Source organism: Gymnogyps californianus, chromosome Z, assembly GCF_018139145.2.
Source record: "Gymnogyps californianus isolate 813 chromosome Z, ASM1813914v2, whole genome shotgun sequence".
In the NCBI taxonomy this organism is placed as follows: Eukaryota; Metazoa; Chordata; class Aves; order Accipitriformes; family Cathartidae; genus Gymnogyps; species Gymnogyps californianus.
In genome coordinates, this window is record NC_059500.1 from 61402944 (window position 1) to 61430793 (window position 27850).

The 27850-nt window shown below is 36.0% G+C and overlaps 1 protein-coding gene across 2 annotated transcripts in view; it reads left to right on the forward strand.

Annotated features, from left to right (window-relative positions):
* ADAMTS6 (ADAM metallopeptidase with thrombospondin type 1 motif 6) overlaps window positions 1-27559 on the forward strand; it is a 150816-nt gene extending 123257 nt beyond the window's left edge. For both annotated transcript variants that reach the window (XM_050912923.1, XM_050912924.1), the window contains exons 20-24: window positions 8800-8929; window positions 12357-12561; window positions 19340-19516; window positions 20755-20911; window positions 26941-27559. In XM_050912923.1, coding sequence (XP_050768880.1) covers window positions 8800-8929; window positions 12357-12561; window positions 19340-19516; window positions 20755-20911; window positions 26941-27050 — 779 coding nt within the window. In that variant the 3' untranslated portion in view covers window positions 27051-27559. The remainder of the gene's footprint in view (window positions 1-8799; window positions 8930-12356; window positions 12562-19339; window positions 19517-20754; window positions 20912-26940) is intronic.
* The last annotated feature ends 291 nt before the right edge of the window (window positions 27560-27850 follow it).

Here is a 27850-nt window from a genome sequence, read left to right on the forward strand (position 1 = left end):
TATGCCAAAAGAAGACACAATTCTAAAAAGCAGCTGAGTCAGGGAAAAAGAAAAGGAAGAGAAAGGTTGTAGAGACAGAGACTGTAACTGGAAAATTTGGCTAATATAAATATGAAGTGTTGAGAAAACTTAGAAATGAAACCACTACATGGCTTTGTTTATAGGATTCATTATGAAGTCTGTTATTGAAGTTCTGTTTACTTGAACTCTGTCTTTAGAAGAGACATTTTGCTCTACATCAAAGGATAACAAAATATTAAACAGTTAAAGAATTTCCCACTAAAAGTAAAAAAAGGACAATAAGCATATGTGAAGAATATTAGTATGGAAATTATTTTTTATTTATGAGGTTAAAAAAATGATATAGTGACTTTGGGACAGACTGTGAACAAGTTAAAGGCATCAGCATTTTCCTGCCTGTTATTGTAGTTGGTGTAGCTCACCTGTAGTGCATGGACTGATCAAGGTTTGATCATATGATATTCCATCTTGATCCAGGAAAGCTCTAGATGACATAGAGCCAGATATACTTTTGTATCAAATCATAGGCTTTATATCAAAGCTGTAGGCAAATCTAAATTCTAATCAACACATTTAACTTCTGTCCATCTCTGAACAGGTCTTTATTTTAATGTTGTCTTTTTCTCTAGGTGTAAGTAACACTTAAAAAGCTGTCTTAAAAGAACATCAAATTTGCAAGTATTTAGAAGCCAGGAAATGACAGAATTAAGGCTGACTATGAAATCTTAAATTGCTCTCTGTAGTTGTGGCTGTTCTGTGAAACAGAGACCAGTTGAGCAGCAACCATTCTCTGAGGCTGTGTCACAGACCAGCTCATGTCCACTCCACACTACTTAAGTCTAGTTGTCTCTAAATCAGACTGACTATATGTGCGTTACATACCATTTGACCAAGTCTGTAACTCTTAAAACATAGTTATTGATGTATGTTTTTTAATTCAAAGAATCTAAACAATAAAAAGTGAGAACTGCATTACAGTCCACCAAAATGATGTTTCTGTATTGTGAACTTGAGGATATGTGTTGAATGTAATGAAGTAGAGCACAAAGGCTAGAGCAGCATTTTGGCAGTGCAAAGTTTAAATAGTTTTGGAGTATTGTATATTGCAGAAGTGTCCGATCTTTGTGCAGTCTCTTCTTCATAGTATTTTGAGAGCAATCCACTGCATTCAGCTGTTCCTAGAGGTGCTTGTAGGCCTTATTTTGGAGAAGGATAACTAGAGCAGTCAGGAGCCAAGGAGCAAGCTAAGAGCAAGCTAGGAGCAACCTACAATCTTTAATTAGATGGTAACATGCTGTCTTTTCCACTGGACTTCTGTATTATGTTCACCGCCTGTGCTGATGAGTCACATCTGAACAGTAAAAGCGCTTTAACTTCTCAAACAGGACCTCCGTTTTAGGGCCCGTCTCAGTTTTGCAGAATAGGAAGAGCATGGTAAATGGAATGGTGCGGTGCCAGAGCTCTGGATACCATTCCTGCCTCTCTTGTGTGGTTCTCATGTGATACTGAGCAACTCAAAGTGTACATTACAGTCTTACTTGCTAATTATCAGTTCATCATTATATGGGTACCTCTCTGGAATGTCTGACCTCTGAAACATGCAATGAATTTCATCACTGCATGAAGTGTGTGTAAAGCCAAGTATTCTGAAATCAATGGACTCTTTCCACAGTAGATGTTATACCTCCTCTCCCCCTGTATTCTTCATAGAGTGGTCTAGGAAATAAAGTTTGTGAAACAGTTACATGTTTAGATTGCCTCTAAAAACCAAAAGGAAGTTAGTCTTTCTTTCATGAGACTGTAAACTGTGTATTTAGTAGTGTCATTCATGTTAAAGGAAAAAAGAACAAAATATTCCATAGTTTCTCTGCCAGTGAGCATCATGTTCTGTACAGTGAACCAAGCAGAAATCAAGTCTCCAAAGTCTGAGGTTTATTTTGGTATTTTCTTAAGTTTTTCTAAAAATAGGTTCTTCAGATTTACCCGGTAGTTAAAAAGGCTTGCCTGGTAACAGACAACTCTTTTATGTTCCTAGATTCATGTACTCATATGTAGGATGAGAATATAATTTCATTCATTTTTAGTATCTCTTAATATCTGTTCTTAGGCTTGGAAATCCAGAATTGCAGCTTTTCTTTTTGTACACTAGAACCAGTATTTTCTATATTGAAAAACTTTTCTTTAAAATACAAATTTATAGTATCTGAGCTAGTTTGTCTCTGGAAACATTATGTGAAACTGAGCTACATGTGTTCTCCATATTAATTCCCTTTTTTCCTGAAAGTTCACTGATAACTACTCTAAGTAGTTATCTTACTACACTAAGTTCTACTCTTAGTCAAGCGTTTTCAGAAGGAAAGTTTGTTACTCTCTCATATAGGCCTTTATAGCTGGTGTGGCAGTCTTGGACAGGAGTACAAGAAAATGTCAGAGAATACCAGAATGTACAGTGCAAGTTTATCTATACAGAGTGGGAGAGGAGAGAACACAGGGAATTCAGAAGGAATGGATGGATGAACAATTCACTGGAATTCTGAAAAAAATGATGACAACAACAGAAGATTTTCTTTGAGGACTTGATTATTATTTAATGAGAAAGTCTGAGAAGGGGAAAACTAGAATATGTAGAAATAGGAAATAAAACAATAAAATGAGGGCTGGAAAGAGAAGAAGAAAGTGCTAAAACAGGAAACGGTGATATGTATCACTTACAGATCACAGAATTGTAGTTTATTTACTCTCATGCCTCTCTTTCCTTATATATTATCTTGTAGCTTTCCAAGGGCAAGTGTATGACTTTGTCCAGATCTGTAAGTATTCTTAATAAGGAAGTAAACTGCTGGTGGTATTGTTTAAAAAAATCCTTCTGTGTGTTTTTACTTTTGTATACATTTAAAAATAAACTCCGATAAGTGCATACCCCCCTTTTTTAGATGTCTTCCATGCTTAATAAATTCTAGCACTAAATGGCAACAAATGACAGCATTTATTATCTGGAATTTACCAGGTATCCTAAGCAGTGGTTTTGATTTCACTCATTCATTTTTTCACTTAGAGTTCATCTCCAGATGAGTTAAATGTCTTAGATATTCAGTTTTTTTTATGAAATAGTCGGTCAGTGTACTGTTGTAAGTAAACTGATTGCCGTCCAGTTTTCTTTGCTGCTCATCACTCTTGTGGAGTGGTGCCTACTATGTTTTTCTTTCATGCTCTCAGATGAATTATGAAACTGTCTTTAGACAAATAAAACAGACTTGTCCTCATCAAGGAAAATGTAAGTTTGGCTCTGTGATGAACATCTTGTGATCTGATGAGTGAGCTCAGAAAGTATGTCTGGGTTAACCAGCATGCACTAGTTTTAGTGATGCAGGATTCACTATGTATTGGTACTGGCATCTTTATAATTAACTGTTACAATCGCAAACCACAATTTTTGGGATTGCTTTTAAAAATAGATATAACATTTACATGCCTGCAATTTTAATTTAAGAATAAAATGTGCTCCATGTAATTTAAAATTTGGCTCCTGAAAGTCATGCAGACTATTTGTGAATTGAAATCTGCAAAACATCTCAGTTCTCTGGAGATTATGGTCACTAAACCACTGGAGTTTGTTTTCTATTAGAATTGCATTGACCAGTCATGAGGACATTTTATGTCTTTTATTATAAACTATAAATCTGTAGATTTGAAAGCAGAGTGTTTCTGTCTAACTGCTTGTAATTATTCCCCCAAGAGTTTAAATGAACTTGTTTAGCTGTGCTTTTTAGATTATTTGAGAGAGACCATATACTCAGGGAAGAGTTGATAATTTAAAAAGATTTTTTTCAAGGCCCACAGGGCTTAAAGTTGTAGCAGTTGTCTGTGTAAAACCTGCACTTCTAGCTTTTTCCATTTCTTACCTTAAAGTTAGAATCTGAATTTTGTTTCTGAGATTTTATTTTAAATAACACTGTAATTAGACAGCAATGATGTAAAGTTTACATACTGTGTGGCAAGATGCTGCAGAATATTTTAAAACTGGATTAAAGTATCTCCTGGCATGGATTAAAGATTCTTCACTGTGTGAGTGAATAGTGGTGAATACTGTCTTACAGGTGATATGCTACCTGACCAACATTCAATAAATAACGTCTAACAAATTTTTTTGAAAACTGAGCACAATGATACTTTGTGTTCATAGTACTTCAGAATACTTTCTTATTACATAGTTCCTCAGAAATGAATTTACTGAGGCTGCCAATTTTTAGCCAAAGCCTAGAAGGAAATGTGTCTGATGCCAGCAGGAAATTCAGTGAAAACATAACATTAATGTCTATGCTATTCCATAAATATATTTGCGAGAATGGTATGCATCATTAAAATGCTTAATTCTAAAGTGTGTATAAGTTATTATTTTTAAGCAGTTATATTTGAGGGAAATGTCATTATGAAGGCAACATGCAGCCTATTTTGTCAGCCACCAAGAGAATTAAGGCAGCTTGTGATAGAAAGGATAAATGATTATTCATCAGTCAGAGCTGAACATAAATTCTATGTCAGCCAGCAGCGCAATGTTACTAGCATTGCTCTTTGGCTAGAGCTTTAAATACTATTTCTCGTCATGGTGAAGTTTGAGTCGAAAATTGCAAAAGAAGTACTCCTACTCAGGTTGTCAGATCTGATTTTAATTATTCTCATCTGTTGGCAGTCTTTGCATAGGTTATAGAATTTGAAGTGAGTCATCTTGTCACAGCTTCTCAAATATTTAGATCTTCCACTTATTTGTCAAGAACCAAAGGAAGAGATTATAAAGGAGAGCCTAATCTGGTAAACGTTTTTCTCTCTCTTTCATGCTGCAATTGTTATGTCTTTTCTCTACTAAAATAGCACTAAAGGAGTAGAGAACTGAAGAAAATAATCTCTCAATCTGTGTGTGTGTGTATATGTGTATATATATAGCAAAAAAATACATAACAACAATATTGATCTAACGGAATTGAAATTTTGGAGAAAAGTATAAAGATCTAGAAATAAGTGACAAATGGGGCAAACTGTAACATGATAGGTCATGCTTGACTAGCCAGATATATTTTAATATATAACTAATTTTCTAGGCCAAGGAAATGTAGTAGATTCATTGATATAGACTTTCTTAAGGCTTTTGTTGTCACCTACGCCTAAAAAAGAATTAGAAAAGATTAGTAGACAAGAGGCATGCTTAAAATATAAATTACTGGGCCAAAAGGCAGTGAACCTAGTGGGCTTCTTAAAGACCTTTCACATGACTCATGAGACTTCAGTTTTTCTTGCTCTGATGGCAGCATAAAAAGTAGAAAGCTCTGATGAAATTTGCTGACAGTGCAGCACTAGGAGACATATGGGGAAGACTGGGATATGTTGTAGTCGTGATAAAGGCAGATTTGATTTTAGGATGTATTTATTTAAAAGTATTAATGACACTGGATAAGGCACTAGTGAAATCCCTCTGGAATTCTGGGCACAGTTTGTATTGTGGCTATAATAAACTCAGGTGTGAGCAGATGCACAGAAGGGTTGTGAGGTTGACCAGAGGAATGGTGTATCTAACAACACAGAGACTGCAAGAGTTGACTTGGTTAACACAATAAAGTTACTTGAACTGAAAGACTGCTTTGACTTTAAAAAATTAAATTGGCAATTAATGCATCTAGAATGGAAATTGGAGTGGTTCACAGCAACAGAATGGTGTTGCTTCTAGTTGTATGTTCCAAGTTCCTGTGTTCCAAGGTTATTTAATTGCCCTTATAGTGCAAGATCTCTCTGAATTTTAGCTTTGTATCATTTCATTTAATTGAAATATTAGGTGCTGAGAATGCTATAAATGGAACATCTTTATGTGAAGCTCTAAAATCTTTGATACCTGATGGATGAATATGTGAAAGATAATATCTGTATGTTAACACAATCAACCAACAGCTGTGGAGACATGTACTTCAGGCCCTTGAGGGTCTCCCACGCTAATGATTTGAGTAGTTTCTTAATTCCAACTGGACCTAACTATCTAGCAAAATGATTTTTTTTCCAACATGTAAAGCACATAAATGGAAAATCAGAAAAAAAAATGGAGGTTGAATACTGTTCAAAAATGGTATTTTGTTTTTAGCTTGTTCATGTAGATTTTTGTATGTAGGATACACTTGGAAAACAGTCTGGCAGTCTTCTGCGCTGTTTAGTGGTACCTACTGTTGTCTAATGTGGCATCCAGATACATGTAGAAAGAAGAGCAAAGGGAAGAAGCTGATTGGTTTACCTGGCTCACCTGTAAGACATATGTCTCATATTAATCAGTATCTTTTTCATAAGTAAAGCTTACTTTAAAATGATTGTGATGTTTATGGATAACCTGAGATGTCAGACATGTGTGAAATGATTTACAATCTGATTTAAAGTGCCTACTTTTTGAAGGTTATCTGTAGCTATAATCAAAAAGGAGATGTCCCAGCAGCAAAGCTCTGGACTCTGGATTTAGGTACTGCAGTAGAGTGAAGACTCCAGCATTAGGCATCTTTTGTCTCCACATGGTTAATGATTTTGAGGTGAGATGAGGACGCAGGTGATTTTGAGGGTTGGTACAAAGTTCTTACCTGCTAAACAGGCATCCTGTAAGAAACGGTATGTCGAGTGATGAATCTAACTCCTCTCCTGCTTGTCAGGAACATGAACATTGGAGTTGAGGACACATGGAACATTTTTATGTGCTTAGGATCCAGACTACTGGGTTTTCCTGAGAGTATTTGAATTAACAAGGCTCTATTTTTATGTGAGGGATAATACCCATATTTTGCAGGATGCCATGACAGTTATCTATTAAATAGCAGTTCCCTATTGCAGAGTGAAGAGGTTTCAGCTGGGAGTACATCTCCAGAAGAGTACTCTTAACTGTGTGCCATAGAAAGTTGAGGAGTCTAAGAGGATAGGGAAAGGCCAGATTTTTTTAATAAGTGTTCTGGGCTACAGTGCAGCCAGGGTTGCAAGATTCATGGGGCCCATGGCAGGAAACAAGAAAGGAGTTTAATCTGTAGCCAGAAAATGAGACACTCATCTAGCACAGGCAGGTATGGATTTTCATCCTTGCTCTCAAGATGATTTAGACATTTTACATCAGACTGTGATTGAATAAAAACTAGAAATAATCTACAGACTAGAAACCACAGTCTTGCCACCTTAGCTAAATTAACCACTAAGTCACAGAACTTACAGTGCGCGCATGGGAATTAGGAGTCCCCTCAGGATGAGGAGGGATCATACCTACTCCTGCATCTGCAGCCTCATAGGGGAATGCATGCCATCCTCAAGGCTCATGAAAAAGGAGGTTGCTGTTTTCCCCATGTCCTTTGTACATAACATCATGAGACATTTCACGTACCTCTGTCTGTAGACTGGGAGACTTCTGTTCATAGCCAGGCAGGATGCTTTGTGGACCACACTTCAGGCCTCTCAAGGCCAGGCTTGACTCACTGTTGGAATTAAATACCTGAATTCTGTACAGGTCACATTTTAGGAACCAAAGTAGGAGATATGATTCTTGTCCATAATGAATAACAAAAGAAGCAATTGCAAGGTAAGTTATTTAGCTTGTTTAAAGTAAGCAAAAGCACTACAAATACTTGGTGAAAGAAATCCCATGTTTTTAGTGGGATGTTTAGTGTATGAACAACATATTTATATAATTAATTTTATTACTGCACGTCTACCTCCTATAAAAAGCTTGTCTTAAAATGAAGAGAGGGCTGTAAAGTAAAGTTGGCAGATATTTGAAGCCAGAATGTTTTAATCCCTATTTAATTGTATGCATTTCACATTTTGGAAAAAGTTAAATAATTGCTTCTGTTTTTAAGAAAGGTTCAGGGCTTTTTGCAACTTTTATCATACAAATAATCCTATTATTTCAGTATTATGACTACTCATGTTCAATAAGAACTGCATGTGAATTGCAGATCCACAGTCTTTTTATGCTAGCAAACATAATACAGCTTGTTCTAAAAAGAGAGGAGGATGCCGTGTGTACTACTCTTTACAACAATACTCTGAGCTGCACTGGTGTTATATCAATGGTTCTTTAATGCCTTTCTTTGGATCCTGTTTTTTAAAAATCAGAAAATCTGCGTTGCCTTGGCAGTGATACATCTTTATGTTTTGGGAATAATAATCAATTCTAAACTGCCCTGTTGATGGTTAACAGTGAAAGAGGAGCTGGGAGTGCCAGACAAAATGAGCGTTCAGAGAGAGACAAACGGCATCTTTCAGAGTGAATAATACTTCTATTATTTTAATGAAGAAAATGTTTATAGGATAACATGTATAAAAATGCAACACTGTTTCCCAGTATTGCTGGTTTATTTTAAACCAGAGCACATAAACAATAATTCTGCATTGAAGTGTGACCACATTCTATTTGGTGATGTTTTCTCTGGAAATTTAAGTGTCTTTTACTAGGAGAGGAGGGTACACAGAAAATGGATTTTGTGCAATATACAAATAAAAACAATCTGTTAGTAAATCTATAAATATATTGCCTTTGTTTTAGAAAACAACAGCAATTTAAAATCCTCTCTTAGTGGGGTGGCCTAAAATTGAAGGAAAATGGAAGATTTATTGTGGTCAGAGGGCATTCAGTCAATTGGAATTCACACCCCTGCAGCATTCAGCCAATTAAAGTGGGATGATAGGATTAATAATCAATAGGTGAAATACACTTTTACTCAACAAGTAGAAGAGCAAGAATGATCAATTAATGGTGTTTCATTTCATCCCAAGGTGTGCAGAAACAAGAGGTGGTTTGTAAAAGGCTGGATGACAACTCCATTGTACAAAACAATTACTGTGACCCTGACAGTAAGCTTCCAGAAAACCAAAGAGCCTGCAACACTGAGCCTTGCCCACCTGAGTAAGTCATTAATCACTAAGATGGACATGTGTTTTGCATAGATAGAAAAGTCTTTGTAATCTATAGTAAATACTGTTGACCAAATGTTTATAAAATTCTGATCTAGTATTAGGGTCCTGTCTTATCAGACAGGATATTTGGTTTTGGGTTTTGGTTATGGTTTCTTGTTCCTCTGAAATCAGTTGTGGAAAATACATACTTTGACCTAGGGGAGGCCTGATTTGACTGAGGAACAGTGGTGTTCCTCACCACTACACAAAGCAGCTCAGACGTTGTAAGTAAAAAGATACTAGCAAAGCAGTTTCTTAGGGTGTAAGTGTCAGATGTGGTGAATAGTGCTCAGAGTAGAACTGGGGACCATTCTTAAGGCAACAATGACAGAAGAGTCTTGAGGTGAGACTAACTTTGCCATAGATATTTATATTACATACTAAATGTTTGCCATATTTTTAAGTATATTATATTAAAATTTGGGTTGAAGTGTTCACATGAGAAATGGCAAACATAGAAACTGCTTAGTAGACCAAACCATTTATTGATAATAGTTTTGTCAAACAACTTTCTCTCCAGGATACTCAGTGTTATACAGTAATGCTGTGTGCCTTTAGGATTAGGTGCCTACTTGGTTATGTCTATTTAGTTTCATTTTTAAAAATAGCTGTATGGTATATATTGAAAAGATAATTAAAACGACAGCAGCTCATTTGTTCAAACATGAAATTTGGCAAGAACCTATACCATAGCTTAATCTTACTACAAAAGCTGTTTAGAAACAGTTGTGATATTTTGCACTAGAAAATAATTTCAGCATATGCACAACAGCTCCTTCTTATGTTTTGAGACAAATAAAACTTAAGGAAAAAATGGAAGAGATACAACAGTTTATTTATTCACAAGCTCTGGTTAGTTTAAGTTTGGTGATAATCTGTAGCTATATTCTAATGGGGCATGAAAATCATTAATGCTGATTAAACGTAGATATTGCACAATAAAGAAATACTGTGGTCTCTTTTAAATGTCTCTTAGAAACTGTAAAATTGTAGCGTGAAGGACACCGGGAAGAGTCAGACAAGACTATAATGCATTAAAATCCCAACAGGTCTTCATGAAGCCAATTTCTTCCTAGAGTATCAGCTGCTTCCCTGGTGTGGTGACTGGTTGCAGGATGGCAGAGCAATGTCTTCTACACTTACTCACCCTGTGTCATGTACCATACTCATTTGACATAAACAGAAGTGAAGCCATTACACTGCTCTCACCTTGAATGTGTTTGAATGTGAGTGTGGTGTCTCACAAACAGGTCTAAAGTAGGTGTAAATCATTGTCCCCACAGTCTATGTGTAAATATATGTTTACCCTGCAAGGATATGCACTTGGATTCTGTTTGGATAACACTGTTTAGTGTGACTATAAGTGCACCAACTAAACTCTCACACCATGTACCTGAGAGCAGAACTTGGGAACTGGTCATGTTTGGTCAGTTCCTTTTTGCCAGACACATCGCAGTCCCTTCCTTTGTGTGGCTTAACTATTAACAATTTAGCACTTTAAAAAGTAGTGTTAACATAGTTATTCCAAACTAGTTAATTTTTACTTTTTTGCACTGATATTATTTAAAAAACAAAACCAAGGAAAAAAACCCAAACCACAAAGCGGGACACTTCTGGATTCTTCAGAATCCAGGGACAGCAGGGACATTGATGAACATGGTGAAACTCAAGTTATCAAGATTCAGAAAGTGAATAGTGTGTATTAATCAGCATCTGCTTGAATATGTCAGAGCAGTTCAGCCCACGTATGCCTCCGTTCTGATGTTCCCCACAGGCTTAATACAAATATTTCCTTTTTTAATCAACACAATTCCACTTTCCTTCTAGTGTATACCAAAAATTATGACAATAGTTACTCTTTCTAGCTGAGTGCCGGTTATGTTATACTTGATGTCCCTGAGCAGCAGCAAAGACTGTGTTTGTTCACAATATTTTGTTTTTTATTACAATAAGTAACTCTTAAAGTTCCAGATTTCAGGAAATGATACAGGTAACTCATAGTTCTATGAATTATGAATAGTACTGTCTTGTCATACAGTATAAACATAAAAGGTACCTGAGAATGCACTTGAGCAAATCATACTACACTAACTAAAAATTAACACTTCAGCCCCTCCAAAGCTTTGAAGAGCTACTAATTCTCCCTACTGTGATAAAAGCATAAGTTTGGGGGCGAAGAATCACAAATTAATTCTCTTTTACAAGGAAATTAATGACAGAATATGGCATATTTGTTTGCATCTCTGCATTGGTCTAGGTTCCTATTAGAAGGTATTACACATTCTGTGACAGAAGACAGGATAGCAACACTTTTTTTTTTTTGACAGAGGCTTCAGAAAATGACAAATCTTATGAGGCAGCTCCAAGCGTACCTCCAGGAACATCCACAGTGACTGACATGCCCATCATTTTTGGCATGTTGGCAATATGTGATAGCATACTAGTCTTCACCTTCATCCTTTGCAAGGGTGATTCAGGCAGGTATATCTAATCAACATATGAAATATTGAAGACCAAATATGCTCAACAGTGTGAAGAGGTGTTTCCAGTGAAATGAGCTGCATTAAACATTCATCAGTAGGGAAAAAAAAGCCCCAAACATTACAGCCAGATTAACAGCTGCTTTAATCTCTGCGGCAACACAAAGTAATCTAAATATACTGTACAACTGCTGACTTTTACTATGTACGTGCAAACACTCAGAAGTTCCCTCTAGCAGCTATCATGCAGTGCTTTAAATTTTTTAAGTATTCATTGAGGTCATTTTTTTATGTGATGAATTCATGTTTTACTAGTGTTTGCTTTACTTACTCTAATAAAGAAGAATATTTTGCATTTCAGTATAGCCTTTTATGAAAAAGTTTAGAAATGTTTCATAATCAGGTGAGAATTAACTCTCAGAAAGCCCAATTTTGAGATCAAATTATTTTCTTGTAATGATACAACCATTTATACTAATGATACAACCATCTTGGCTTTTAACTTGTGCTGTAACCTACAGCAGTGGCTCCCAAACATTTCCAGTTGCAAACCACTTTCAGAGAAATAATTTCAGGCAAGTCCAGTACAAATCTGCTTAAATAGCTGCAGTTTTGTCAGGCTCAACATTCCTTTCTAACTACTATAGTCTAGGCTGGAAATTGCTGCTCTAGAAAAATGCAAAATAGTAGTATTATTGGAAGATATGATTGCAGTGAGGCATAAATTAAAATGTTCAGTAAAAAGAACCAAGTTTCTACTTTATTGCACTGTGAATACGTGTATTGTTAACAATGATTTAGGTTTAGTAATTTAAACTATTTGGATTCTGGGTTTGTGCAATTATCTTCTCTGTTTCTTAAATGCATTAACTGAGTCTCCTAACTGTTTCTATCCAGATGGTTTATAGGAGATTGGTCAGAATGCAGCAAGACCTGTGATGGAGGAATGCGTTCGCGAACAGTTCTCTGTATCAGAAAGATTGGACCTTCTGAGGAGGAGACACTGGACAATACCAACTGTTTAACACACAGGCCTATTGAAAAAGAGCCCTGTAACAATCAATCCTGTCCCCCACAGTGGGTCGCTTTGGACTGGTCAGAAGTAAGGAAATTTTGCTGTGTTAGCTCATTGGTAATAGTGGAGACAAGAGCTCTGACCACTGAATATTAGTACATTTTCTATCACTGCTTGCTAAGTAAAGGATTAATAAGAAATTCAAAACCTCATAGATTTAGTATTGAAACAGTTTTTTCTTTTTTCTTCTATATTGTCAGTTTTGTTGTTTTGTCAAATGATTATGACCTGTTTTTATTAATCATAGTAGAAAAATAGTAAAATACAAAATAGAATAGTAAAGTAGTAAAAAAAGCCCAATGAAACAAAAAAACCCTAGAATAGCCATTTGGTATGAGATAATTGTCTTAAAGAAAAGCAATTTCCATTTCCATTGTTTTTTGAACAGGCAAATAGCTGGATAGTAGAGATGATGGGTTTACAATATCAGAAGCCAGAATAAACTGCCTTTTTTTTTTTTCTGAAGTAACCATGCTGATGTAAAGCATCATCTTCCTTAGCAACATGCCTCAAGAGGCAGACCTGAAAGTTGGTATTTTCTTTATTAAAGAAAGAACATCTTTCGTTAAGTGTGGTGATATCTGTTATAGTATAAGCCAAGCTTATACTATACCTTATACTGATTCAAGTATTAAATTTAAAGAATGTGAACCAGTGCAACTGAAAGGAAAGGCAGATACATTTGAATGGGACTGCATCACATGCAAATCGGAGTGCAAAAATGTCTGTATACTTTTTCAGATCCTTGCTATCCTGGACTCCCATCTCAACCCACTTTTTATCTCAAAGTACCCTTTGGACTACTTAGAGGTCAGAATTTCCTGAGTTTCCATGTCTGTGTCCTTGCTGTCAAATGCAGCTGTATCATATAATTGCTTTCATAAATCGATTAAACTAAGTTTTAAAATTAGTTACTTCGGGGGTTTGTCCCACTGCTTCTTGGAAAACTATTCCTGAACTTCAGTCTTTGAATTGCAAGAAGAGTTCTAACATTATAGTTCCATGCCAGTTTATACCTGTTTGCTTTTGTTATCTGAAACAGCCCTTCTTCCCTTCCAGCTATTACTCATCAGAAATAAATTAATCTTGATCACATTCTGCTTTCATGTTTCAGTTTGAAGTCGTCCTTTTGGGAATGGATGACTAGAGTTAAATGTATATATTATCCCAGAGGAGGTTTCACATGTGTCTCATTCTTTTGTTTCCTGCCTCTACTGAAAATACCCATAACCTGCAGTGTATCTGTACACCCTAAATAAGCTGCTTCTGTTCCACAGCTATCACATATTGATTACGTAAAGTCACCTTACACTCTGTTAATATATCCAGATTTTAGCCTCCTTTTTTTATTTCTTGGGGTTTTTTTTTGGAAATGCATGCTCTTGCATGTCATACTGCCAAAATTCACTTCATTTCAATTATTAATGTCCTCATGGTTGTCCAGTTCTTTCTGTAGAGCATACCTCTGTAGCATCAAGGTCAGTTAGTTACCTGTGCTATCTGCTAGTTTCAGTAATTTCAGAAACACTGAACAACTGAAACTACTTTTGTATAAACATCATTAAGCAGACTGGAAAGAGATACGAATCAGATCAGTCCTATGACTGATCCTAGAAGGTCTTTGCAGGTAGCATCTCTCAAATCCTAAACTTTACCCAGTTGTCATCCGCCTTTCCAATACTTCAGTGAAGCCCAGGTAGGTTAGAACTATTCCACTTCCTTTGTCTAAAAAAGTGAAAGGAGACTATTAGAACAAACTGGAATGATCTACCAATGATATACCCATGATTCATTGTATTTCATTTTCTATGTACTTGCTAGCCTTTAAACAGTCTTTCATTCAAAGTAAATGATAAATTACTGGATACTATAAAGAAGGTTGATGTGCCTGTAGTTGCACAGACCTCTTCTATGCACAGATACTTTTAGCTCCAAAAGTCGTTACCGTCTCTGGAAATGCAAAACATAAAGAAGGAAGCCTACTAGCATCACTGTGAGCACCCATAGAAGTGGTACAGAACAGCTCTTACCATAATTCGTTAATACAGGTAATATAGTTCACTAAATCACAGAATGGTTGAGGTTGGAAGGGACCTCTGGAGGTCATCTTGTCCAACCCCCCCTGCTCAAGCAAGGCCACCTAGAGCCAGTTACCCAGCTTTCTAATATCTCCAAGGATGGAGACTCCATCCACTATCAGTTAATAATAGTCCAAGCATTATGGCAGTACTTAGAAGTAGTAATATCTGCGTGTTAAATTACAGTGTTGTGAGCTGCCATGGAAGCTGTTGTTGTTCATCTCCTTGCTGTCTGAATTTCATGCATGTATAATCTCCATCTGTTCTTCTTAGCTGAAGAAACTACTTCTGTATACAATTTTATTATTATTATTATTATTATTATACACGTTATTTTTCTTTGAACGAAAGAAAAATGTGTCAATTTGTTGTACTGTTCAACTGGTTTTGTTCTGTAAGGAGTTATGAATGAAATGCCATTTTAGTGAGCTTTTATATCAAGAAAAATCTTCTAAAATATAATGTGAACTTCTGAAATTTTTTTGTTTTCATTAATTTATCAGATGCTTTTGCTTATATTCTGAATCTCCTGTTATTTGTACCAGGTTTTGTTAATAATCCACTATCGTAAAACAGATAAGTCATTCCCAGACTGTACCCCAATCTGTCTCTAGTTCTATTCAGTTTAAGATAACAGATATTATTTGGAATCAGTTCTATAAAAAGTTGTCAGCTTTATATCCTGAAACCTGTAGAAAAGCAGTTTCTTTCAGCAGCTTTTCTCAGTGTAGATCAGGACCTCAAGAAACCTAGAAATGGCACAGTGAGTCTTAAAATGTGTGTTGTTCTACATGCAGAACAATACTTTTTTTACCCCATTGTTAGCCAGCATTTCACACAGGAAGTAGGGCACCAAAATCAAGGCAGAAAAGGTATTAAATGGTCCTTGTCCCTCCCTGAAAAGGTACAGTGTATTCCAGCCCTTTGAAAATGAATCTGACTTAGAGCAGAAAGGAAAGGAGTGAGACGGAAAGAATGGATGAGTGGGAGGGGATGTTCAGTTGAAGACTGTATCATACCACATCTGTGACACTGATAGTTTGTAAGCTCTTTGCATCCATTATCACAGTACTTTATTTCCGATTGGAATATCTAGGCATCATCTCAGTACTAAGAAATAATAGCATCCATATGACAAGTTACAGAGCTGTAGATACATGTTGTCTGTATACTATTGCCCTTTAGCTACCTCCTCGAGACATTGCTCACTAATACATCATCCTTAGAGCTATCAACATTGCCACCCTCATAAGAAGCTTGAACAACTTTCTAAGGCCTTCATATCCAGCCTTTTATTCAGCAAGAGCGTGTTATAATTTTGAACAAAGACATTCTAATCTAACGATTCAAGCTCTGCTAAGCTTCTGGTTGTGATGGTATTTAATCGGGATTGTGAAAAAGTGCCAACTTCTTTCTGGTGTGAATTTTGCCTGGTGTGGCTGGCAAACTGGCTTGACTGATGATACCATTTTAATATAATGAGAAAAATAGCTTTTTTTTCTGTTCAGGGTTCCCAGAAATATAATGTGTTAAAATCCCTATAGTAGTATACACATAAACATTTGTGTATATGTATTTTTATGATTTTCTGACAGAAGCATGAAAATGAAAACGAGTGAACTCAAAAAGTGAAGAGTGGAATACTGCTTCCATTGAAACCAATGGCAAACCTTGGTACTTTTCTCTGGACTGCAAGTTCTAAAGTTCTGTTTTCGTATTCAAAACAAGCAATACGTGATACAAATTGAACAATTATGGGACTCTCTTATATGCTAATGCACTTGTTGACCATCAATATAGTTACACATTTTTTAAGTCTTCAATGATAATTAACGAGAAATTCTGTATATCTTTGGTCAGAGAAACAAAAACATTTTGTACACATAGAGATTAAATAAAGTCTATAGGAAAATGTAAAAGTGCTTTTATCAAATAGTAGTTAAAGATAACAGTGTCTTGTGCAGTGGAATGTAGTAATTCTCGGGTAACATCACTTTTGCCATAAAATTTTTCACACTTTGCAATAGTTGAGCTTTGACTGAATCATTCTGCCCACTGTAAATTAGTTTTTATATTTTTCCAAATAATAAAATAAACCGGCAAAAAATAATCTAAGGATTTCTTGAGAAGAGCCTTATCAGGGAAGCACATTTACTTTGCATTCATATTACCGTTAGTCATGACTTCCACTGAGTGAGTCAAAAATTCTAGAAACATTTAGTAATGGAAGGCACTTCTTCCTGTTTTTGTTTGTCTGGGTATTTTGTCTTGCATTTGCTTTGGAGACATGCATTTTTTGTTAAATTCTACTGATGCTTTTTATTTTTGGTGATTCAGTATTATTGTAGGCAACCTATTTCCTTACTTCACTTTCATTTCTGTGGACCGGGTGTAGTCCATCTTATTTAGTGGAATTGTGATTGTGACTCCAAAAAAGTGGTTTTAAAAGGGATGTTGTTTTCTTCTGGTACCACTAGCTGAAAGAAGATTTTTCTCAGATGGCAGCTTAGACATAGATAAAAGAATGTGTCTTCAAGCAGGACTGGAAAATGGAGGCACCTAAACTCAAATTTTGATCTTCAAACTCCTGCTTACTTGCTAACACATTCTAGAGATTATGAAACAGCATAAGCACATTGGGTTTTGACATTTTTGACAAGGTCCTTTCAACCTTGTCTCTTTTCTGTTTGTTTTTGACAGAATGCTCAGTCACTGAGAAGAAGAGATTGAGCACAAGTAATTTTTAAGCACTCAGCTAGGAAGGGGCACTTGCTTCTGGTTCCTGCTTAGAAGTCATGCATTTTACATGAAATATTTGTGGGAGAAAATACACGCAACATTCCATGGAATTTGGACCAGAACTGAGAAGTTACAATCATGATGCTGAAGACCTCATATATTCATTGTCTTTCTTTTTTAGTCTCTATTTAGCATTAATACTCTTTTTGCAGTTCAGCCGGAGAGAGAGAGATCTTTCTTCTCTTACTTCCCTCCTTCCCCTAGTTTTCTAGTAGGCAGGTGCTTAGGGTACACAAGATTTGGGGTTAAAGCCCCTTCAGTATAAGGACGATTGAACCTGGCTATTCTGTATCAGAATTCAGAACACTGAACTTCTGTAGATAAGGAGGCAGTACCTTGATAGGAAAGGACAGAATAGGATAGGAAAGGAAAGGTTAAATTTTAAGGCAAGTGATTATATACTCATTTTGCAGTTCTGTATTATAAACTCCAAATGTAGGACCCATCTCTTTGCAGCCCAGTTTAAGATCCTAAATCTAAGCGGAGATAAGATTTAGGATAGATCTGTCCCTTCTGTATTGACTAGTTTAGGTGGCTCACACTGAGAGATTTTCTTAAAGATCTTGTTTTGAGGTATATGTATATACACCTTTACATATGTATAGGGAATATTGATACCTTACATAGTACTGTGGAACTGTTTTAAAATTTCTTTAAGTTAGACAGAGATGCTTCAAGATTAGGCATACAAGAGTAAAGTTTTGATCACTCAAGTGATTTTTTTTTAAATGAATCTTAGGGGTTTTTCTTTTTTCCCCAGTTACATACTGACCTGTTTTGGATGTGTGGAAGTCCTTTGGTGTGCAATCTCTTGAATACTGCTTCAGTTCCACATAGTATTATTTCCCAGATAACGTTTTGTCTCTACAGCTGCTTTCATATGAAAGGCAGTTCCACTCTTGACAGGTTTAGCATACTCTGTATGTAAGGTTTATGCTATCAGAAACTGATTCTGGTCCAAATACTGCAGATATGCTTATGGGATAAAAGTTAACATGCCAATAGGGACTTCTAAAACTGTGCTTGCAAAGTCTCCTGGTCAGATGTTAAAGAGGGACTGATTTGGGGAAGGTCTTGAGGTTTAATTTGGTTAGCACTTGTCTCTTCCCCATTCTGCATTTGTGCTAACGTAAATGCAGGTTAATAGTAGCAAAAAGGAAGGAGAAGCAGGAGGAGGGAACCAATATTAAGAAAGAGGAAGAAAAGCAGAGGTCATCAGACCTGCTTCTTTTCAGATTACTGTTTTATTATCTGCTTGCTGTTAGAAAGAGCAGAGGAGTGATAAAAGGAGGAGAAACAAGAACTGTGTGAAAACAATTAAAATTTAAATAGGAAAGGAGAGAAAAGCATGCATTGTAGGAAAGGGTACAGTATTTCTCTCTGAATAGTCTGGTTTCTATGGAGTCCGGTAAAGCATTTATCTTCCCATATGTTTACTGAGGAAAAATGTGTTCATTGTAGCTCACTAGTCTGTAAGTGAGGTGGAGAAAGACTGTACTAAGGTCATACTAAGAACAGAGAGTTCTACTTTTGATTTCTGAAATGCACGCTCAAGTTTGTTTCATAATAGTGCCCCATGTGGCAGGCCTTTCTACTTTGTAGCAAAGTGCTTTTCTTAAACCTAACCTAAAGTCTCTTATATATAAAAGTAAGTGGTAACACCATAGCCTAAATATAAATAGTAAAGGAAATCTACTTTTACCAAATTAAAACTTATAAAAACTTGAACTTAATAAAGTAATCATCAGTCAGCTTGTTTGTATTTTTAAAAATTTTAAAATTTTCATTATCATCTTGGGAAAATTGTGATAATGGTTTAATTATGAAACCATAAATATATTCTCCTGTTTTCCATAATAACATTTCTGACACTTTCATTGACTTTTTACTGCGATTTTCATTATTTATTTATATCAATATTTTTTCAGTGCACACCAAAGTGTGGCCCAGGATTCAAACACCGAATTGTTCTGTGCAAAAGCAGCGATCTTTTAAAAACTTTTCCAGCTGCACAATGCCAAGAGGAAAGCAAGCCGCCAGTCCGCATCCGCTGTAGTTTAGGCCGATGTCCTCCTCCTCGCTGGGTTACTGGAGACTGGGGACAGGTAAGATAGTTCATATAAGTATTTATTGCTGTTAGTCTTCTACACATTAGCACCTTCTAAGGATAAGAAGTTGCTGGAAATGGATAAGAGATGGTTCCCGTGACTGAAACAAAAGCTTCTCCCCTGCTTGTCTCAGACTGAAATGTGATTCTGACTGATAGTTGTCTGCTGAACTATAAAGGATTTGCTGATAGCAGTCTAGTTTCTACTGGATGAGTTTCTGTATGCATTTTTTTAAAAATTAAATAGTCCTTATTACTTTTTTTTTTGGAAGGGGATTTTGGGATGAAGCAATGTTGCAAGGTTTAGTATTTTTAAAATACATTTAACTTCCTTGAGAAACATGATGGAAATACAAAGCCAATTCCTATTTTAGTAAGATACATATATAGATATAGCTGCCAAAAAAACTTTGAGGTCTATATGATTTTACATAAAATACACTGAATTACCAGACAGGGAGCTAAATTGTTACAGGACAGGCTGAATAGTGTTGCCATTATGCAGTGTTTCTAAATATGATATACTGAGTTTCCTTCTTTATGTTTTTGCATCTCAACTATGATCAGTGGCCTGTTTTTAAAATAATAAATGGATGTTTCAGTTTCTAAGTTTGCTGAGTAATTTGCCACTAATGAAGAGAAAACACTGTAGCTTAACTAACCAGGGGACAATCATTTGTGGTATTACAGTCTACTCGGCTTTTCTTTTATGGTAGTTGTTCAGATGCACATTTATCTTAAATTGATACTGTACTAAAACCACTGTTTAGTTATAGAAATTAAAAAATGTTTTGAAAGAGCAAAGTGTTTTTGTTTGAAAGATAGTTTCCTTTTTCCTTAAAAAAAGTCCTCTAGCAGATTTGAATTCTTGTTCTTGATTTTTCCTCTTTATTCTAAAGTGATTATTTCTCTCTTGAAAACATGCACTTAAACTCAGACATGACATATGAAATAGTGTAAGTTATATTCTTATACCTCAAATCTGAACTGTTCAGGGAGCCAACATTGCATTGTTTTATTTTGTTTGAAAGACAACTGCTCGCATACACTGTCAAAAAAGAAAAATTCTAAACTATTTTATGAAAATTATTTTCTGTATTAAGCAAATCTCTTCAGATGCAGGTTGTCTTTAAAATTTCTTCATGGGTACTGTTCCTGATTGCTTTCCTGTTATCTTGTTTTATATTTAAAAATTGGTTCCAATTTGTTTTACTTTTTTATCTTTCTTATTTTTAGTGTTCTGCACAGTGTGGTCTTGGGCAACAAATGAGAACAGTACAGTGCCTCTCATACACTGGACAAGCATCCAGCGAGTGTCCAGAAACACTTAAACCTCCATCAATGCAGCAGTGTGAAAGTAAATGTGACAGTACTCCCATTTCCAACACAGAAGGTAAGTTTGCCATCTTAATATAATTTATTCTGGAAAGAATAAAGTGACATGGTCAGTATTACTGTGTTAATTTATTAGTAAAAGTCTACATGACATCTCTGAGGCTGTGAATGAATTTTTTACAATTATTTTATAATTAGTCATTGTAGTTCAAAGGTGAAGTCAATAAAAACCTAAATATGGGTTCTTTTTTTGAAAAACCACCCTTAAAAATATATAGCCTAAGTCATGGACAAAATATTATTGTTTTGTGTCATTAATTTTCCAGTCTCTTTATTGGTTCAATGGGAAATGTCCATAATAACAAGGAGAGCATGATATACTTCTCATCCACTGACCTTCTTTCTACCTGCTCCATCAGTGGTTAACATAACAATGTAGTGGCAAAAATAGTTAATTACATGTTCATTGAAAGACTGGGACCACAGATTTAATGCTACATAGTGCTACAAGTCTGTTCTTATACTGAGTTACTTGTCAGCTTCTTCTAATTAATTCTTAATTTCTTGGATTTATAATTCCTGTTTGAAATAATTACAGTATTTTTTACATGATACAGTCTAATTTAATCAGACTATTAACTGGCTTCATCATAACATTTTTGCTAGATGATATATTAGATAATAATGTCAAAATAAGCTTCTTAATGTTCATGAAAGGCTCCAGATCTGAACTCATAAATTGTCCAAGCCAACCTATTAGGAAGTGCTGTCTTCAAAGTAGAATTGGAGTGCTAGGCAGTAAAAAAACCAAGTTTCCTCATTGATTGTAAAAATTTAGAATAGTTGCTCACAAGATGAGTACATGTCATTTTGTGTGGAAGGGGAAAAGGAATAAAAATTTACCAAAACACACATGTCCAAAAATCAAGAAAGATTGCACAGCCATAATAGTTCTTTTAGAACAGTTATTCCCTAAATTTTGATATTCCCTAAATTTTGAGTACTTGACCGCAATGTCACTAACACTGCTCCTTTTAACATAACTAATCTCTGTGCAGTATATAATGGAGTATCTTTTACACAGGTTCTCCAACTACATTGGAGTTTAATATCCTATTTATATGGAACAAATACTCTGATTTTAAAATTTTTTAAAAAGGCAAATTTATCCTACGGTCTACCCGGATTTAGTGTTCATTCAATACCTACTGTATCCATTCAGGTTCATGCCTTAGATTCAAAGTTGTAATAAAAGTCTGTCAAATGGAGAGGTCTGTGATGAAATAGGAGCATACTAAAATCTTCCCAGAAATACACTGATGATTCAGTTTATGAGCACCATAATTTACTGCTTGGAAGTTTTAATTTTAAATAGAGGCTTATCATCCCATGTTGTCCTTTGAAAAGCATCTTCATAATAGAATTTTCCTTGGTTGTTTTAATTCCCATTTTTATGTTTAGTGCTCTCAAGTAATCTTTACGTGATGATTATCAATCTAGGAAACTTTCTGCTCTTTAAAGCTCAAAGGCTAAATGATATTTTATTTCCAAACACAGATGTTAACTTTTTCCAAAGTAAAGAAGGTAATAAAGTACTGATAAGTGGGCATGATTTAGTCCCAGTCTCCTCTTAATTTCAAGATGACAAAGTCATGTTGTTATTTATAATCATTACATTAGTAATTCTTCAATATTATCAGGAAAATATGCTAACCTTCTATAGGTAAATACGATCAGGGGTTTTCTGTGTGTGATATATGTACACTGGGTGTCCGTGGACTTCTTTACAGTGGAACTGTGCAGGGTGACTATGAAAAGTAAGCCTGTTGGTAATAGTGTTTTTCGGGGACCTACACCTTCACTGGAAAATTTTTGGGATCCACAAATAGAAAATGTTGAAAATCACTTACATAGTATTCCAGATGGACTTCAGCTCTTTGGCCTGCACTCCGAGTGGGCCAGGCCTGAGCCAGCTCCTTAGTGACAGCCATGCAGCCTCATTAGCGCAGTTAGGAAGAATTAAGGGGAAAAAGATATAACACAATCTCTTCTGACAGATACAGTTCCCAACATGTTGCCACTCAGCATCCCATTTTTGCATATGTCCTACATTGAAGGTATTTACTGGAAACCACTGATGATTTGTAAGTGTTCATTTAGCAATTTAAAATACCTACATCCTTTCAGACAAATCTTGCTGCAAGCCATGAAATACTAAGGGTGCCCTATCCCAAAACTAGACAAAAATTTTGTATTCAAGGTATTTTTTCAATACTTTTGCAAGTATTTCTTAAATGTATGTTCTACAGCATTTCAGAGCTGCTATTAAATACTGCATATAAGAAGCACATACAGAGGATTTGCAGAATAATGTGCATGTATTACACATTTTCTGCCTTAAAAAAGTCCTCTTAGACAAGAGGAGCCGACATCTCTTGTGTTAGTAAAGCGTTAGCCTTTAAACAGAGAAGCATATCTTTTTCAGCATACTAGAGATGATGGAAAGCTTGTAAGGTTTCAAGAACTAACTAATTCTAAAAAGCACAACTATTTTTGGGAAGATAATACTTTCTAAGAAAGAAATATTTGAGTTCTGGTATTTCCTTGTGAATGTGTTTGAGAGGGGCATACTGTGCCTGTACGCTCAGTTCTATCTGTCTCCACGTGCAGTGGGATATGAACTGTGTATCAGTATTTGGGTTTCAGGGAGGGAGTCAGGTCTCTCAGAGGAAGGGTTCTGCCCCTTGGGAGCACATGTGCGTAGCAGAGCGTACCTGCTCGCACGCAGAGACTTTGTCCACATGCCACCTGGTAGCACTGCTTCATGCTTTGGGCCCCACTGTGGGGCAAAAGCAACTTCAGCAACAGGTCATTGGTTTGCAGCAGGGTCAGACTAGCTGAGGGGATTCCCTTCCTATTTCAACCCCCAGCAAACCTGCTGATTCTCTTCACTTGCCAAACTCTGGTGCTCACAGCCTATGGAAACCATTCAACAATTTCTGGACAATTCAATTTTGCTAACCCAAGATAAGAACATACATGTTTTTGAGGAAGCTTGAGCCACTCTGCAGTATAATGATGATGTTGGTAAAGTTCGGAAACATTTTCTTGGGGGAAGTATGGGTTGTTTACATAAAATAAGAGTCAAAATTTTAGGGATACAGAAATAGTGAAAGAAAGTTACGATATATCTTGTCACATTTTACATCTGCTTTAGCTCTTTGTTTTCTTTAAACCTTTCATTGATGATTTAGAATATTGTAGATGGGGTTTTGACGGGCTGCCACTGTTGAGCGTAACATTGCATTTGCTGCTGGAACTGAACGACGAGCGGCATGTACCACATGATTTGAAATGTATTCAGAATTATTTTGTTCTCTTAAGTATACATATGTCTGCTGAATCTAGACCGCTAAAGGCCATCTGAAACTTCACCTGAAAAACTATTTTATCTATTTTTATGTCATTTCAGTTTTCCTTCTATTTTGTGTGATATGTCTTTGCAGTCTCTTTAGCTGAAGGCACAGTGACGTTCTGTGATTTTATTACTGTAACATGATAGTTAGTATCATAATATTGTCTGATCCAGCCACAAAGTTCAGGAAGGGGGAGTTTAATACATGTAGCTTACTGAAATGTATTAACAGTAGTTACTAGGAACAAAAAGGGCTCTGCTAAACCTCTTCCATTCAACCACAGTCCTATGAAGAATAGTCTACTTCATCAGCCACCATATCTATTTCAAAACTGATTTTTAAAACAGAAGTTGTGGGCAACTTCCAGAATATTGTCTCACTGCTGTCCAAATGGCATTGGCTGAACAGGGTCCAGTGTTAGTCAAGAGGAAGAATAACTTTAAGAAACATGAAATAGGATAATCTCAAATCCTACTTTTAGCAAAAATGCAGTTAGTGGCTTTACCTGTATTTAACTAAATACAGTGTGTATGAGGGTTATTTTTGGGATTGAGTGAACTTTTTACTTCTCGTCAAGATCAAGTGAACCTTTTTATTCCTCACTTCATTTATAATTCACCATCTGTCTCTCCTGTATTCCCAGTCTTCACAAACACAAGGACCTGAAATATTTCTGGAAGATATTTGACCTCTTTTGGGAAGAGTTTTTGAAACTCAGTGAAAAACAGTGACCGTGTGCGGTTGCTGGTAGAGAAATATGTCTGTTTCAACCAGCTACCCCCAATGTCTTTTCTCCTGGCATCCAACTCTGTTTCCAAATTGAGAATTAAAAAGTAGAAAAGTAGTACATAAAACATTGGGTAGGTGGAGTAAAAAAATCACAATGAAAGCACTATACCTGTGTTAATGTAATGAAAGTTTAAATCATTTCATGACCTCTACTTGCCTAGCTAAAAGCATGCATATTGCCATCATCAGAAGCACCGTTCAGTACAGATCCTGAAGTTCAGCCTCACTAATGCTTTCCTAGGGTCAAATACTAAAAATGCTTATCTGCACTTAACTTGCTACTGCAGTATACTTGCAGCATGAACGCACTGTCCATAATTACCTGTTCCAGAGCAAAAATAACGTACTAGGAGATTTTATGTAGAAGGAAGACAAATGGGAGTAGCTGAATGATTGTACATGCTGATTGTGTTTGTTTCACTATTACTTTTTTCTTTTCTTACTTGTTTGGTGTGTCTGTTGTCTCTTTCATATTTGGCTTACAGACATCTCAGAGTCAAGGACTGTTGATCTGTCAGGCCTTGGACAACAGCATCCTGGCCTTCAGTCTTCACTTCTAGATATCAAATCAATACAAAATACGATAATGGTCAAAGTACTGCTACTTCATCTCCTTTTTATTCACATTTTCTTTATAGCTGTTGTAATTTGAGAAGGATTGTAGGAGGAAGCCAGTATCAAATGCAACCTTAAAAGAGTAAAAACTTACAGCATTCTTTTGAGACAAATAATTTTCTGAGAAATTAATCTAATTTCATTCTTCCCATCACTTAATTTTTGTAATTCAAACTTGTATACATCTCTTCCATCTTCCTACACGTGAAGCAAAGCTCCTTGCCAAAGGCCTATCTTAATATCAGTCTGGAAGGAACTGTGCAAAGCCCCTATCAGGCATCTATCACAATATTTACTCCAGTGCAAAGGCAATCTGCAGCAGCAACATCTGACCTGTAGAACCTGAGTGTACCCCTGAGCTCTCAGATACAGCTGCATTCCAGCTATATCAGAATAAGAACTGGGCATGGACCAAACTATTCCATTCCCTATTCCCACCTTCTTTCTACAGAAAGGAAACTGAGCCAGAGGAGAACCACAGCATATTCCAGCAGTACTCCTGTAATGTACCCCCACAAGTCACTTTAGATACAGCCTGTGTGGGATGGAAAAGGAGGAATCCTTCCTCGGTGTGGTTGAGCTCTTGTTCTCCCTTCCTGGGACAGTTACCTGCCAGTATGACAAGGGCTGCTGAGGCAGTAAGCCCAGCATATAGGGAAAAACACAACTATGAAAGAAAGCTCTTACATGTCTATTACAGGCATAAAAATGGCTTTTCCTCCTGCATAAAAGAAATTGTGGATGTGTGGAACCAAGCCTAAAGTATAATCCACCATTCAGTCCAGTCACTGAACTCACACTGTTTGTGCCTTTATTCATAACACTCGTTTTCTCCATCCCTGTTAGCTGCAATGCACGTTCTATTTCAAGGATTTTTACAAATGCAGAGGCATGGTACCAAATAGTGCGAATCGTGTTAGGTTTTGCATAACCTCTCATGGATGGATAAAATAACTCCTGAGAAAGAAGCTATGAAGTATTGTAAGAAAAACAACTTACATTTCCTAGCTGTCTAAAGTGATCATTTATCCCAATAAATGATAATACTTCCAAGACAAAGTGGGCACACTTCTAAGTGTCTGGGAGAGAAGCCCTGCAAACATTTTTATGGCTTTTTAAAATATATTGTGTGCACTAGGCTGGACTAGAAAGAGTAGTTACAGAGAGCAAGGTGGATGGATAGAGAAGCAGCATGTTAAGTGTCAAATTTTCTTTGTACTTTAATTTTTATTTCTGATTTTTTCTCTTTAATGCTCTTAATTATTAGAGTGCAAAGATGTGAACAAAGTGGCATATTGCCCACTGGTGCTGAAGTTCAAGTTCTGCAGTCGAGCATACTTCAGACAGATGTGCTGCAAGACCTGCCAAGGACACTGACCCACAGAAAGCACAAGAATGTGCCTTGTTATTATCATGGTGGAAGAGTGTCCATCAAAGAGAGCGACACAGCGGAATGAGATTGACGTCCTTGCAAATGCATTACCCTGTGGAAAACGTAACCACTGGTCAGCCCCAGCTGACAGGATTTCAATATTATTTTAACTTCTGTGAAGTGGGATTTATTAATCCAAAGTGCTGGACACAGTATAAGGAGGGCATGCCAAATTGGAAAGATCCACACAACACATATAGAATAGCTTACTGTGGAACATTTGTGTTCTTTTGACTAAATCCAATAGTCTGTTTACCTCCTTGAACCATTAAAATAATTTTTATTATGGACTTAGCAATGACACTGAATCCATTTGTATTTAAAACTGTTTAAAATGTAGCTGTTATGACTTGGTCTACTATGGAAGTAAAGAAGAATCAAAAAAATGTTAAGTCATAGCTTAAAAATGTTAACTATTTTATCTCACAACACAGCACCACAATTTAAATTATAAAATGAGCTTGGAAATGTTATTTAAGGAGCAGAAATTTAAAAAAAAAAAATGTATTTTTCCTTCATTCCACCTAATTCCCTTTGGAGTAATCCATATTTCCTGAACACTGCTGTGAGCCATATATAAAGCTATACTAAATAGAACAGCCACGAGGGACTTAGTTTTAAGAGGTGCAACAGTTATTGCAGTGGTGCATGAAATACAAGTGTGCTAAGAAACAAAATGAAATCTGTGTTGCAGGTTTATAGCCATCTTACCATTGTACAAGTGAAGCTGAGATTTCCACTGAAA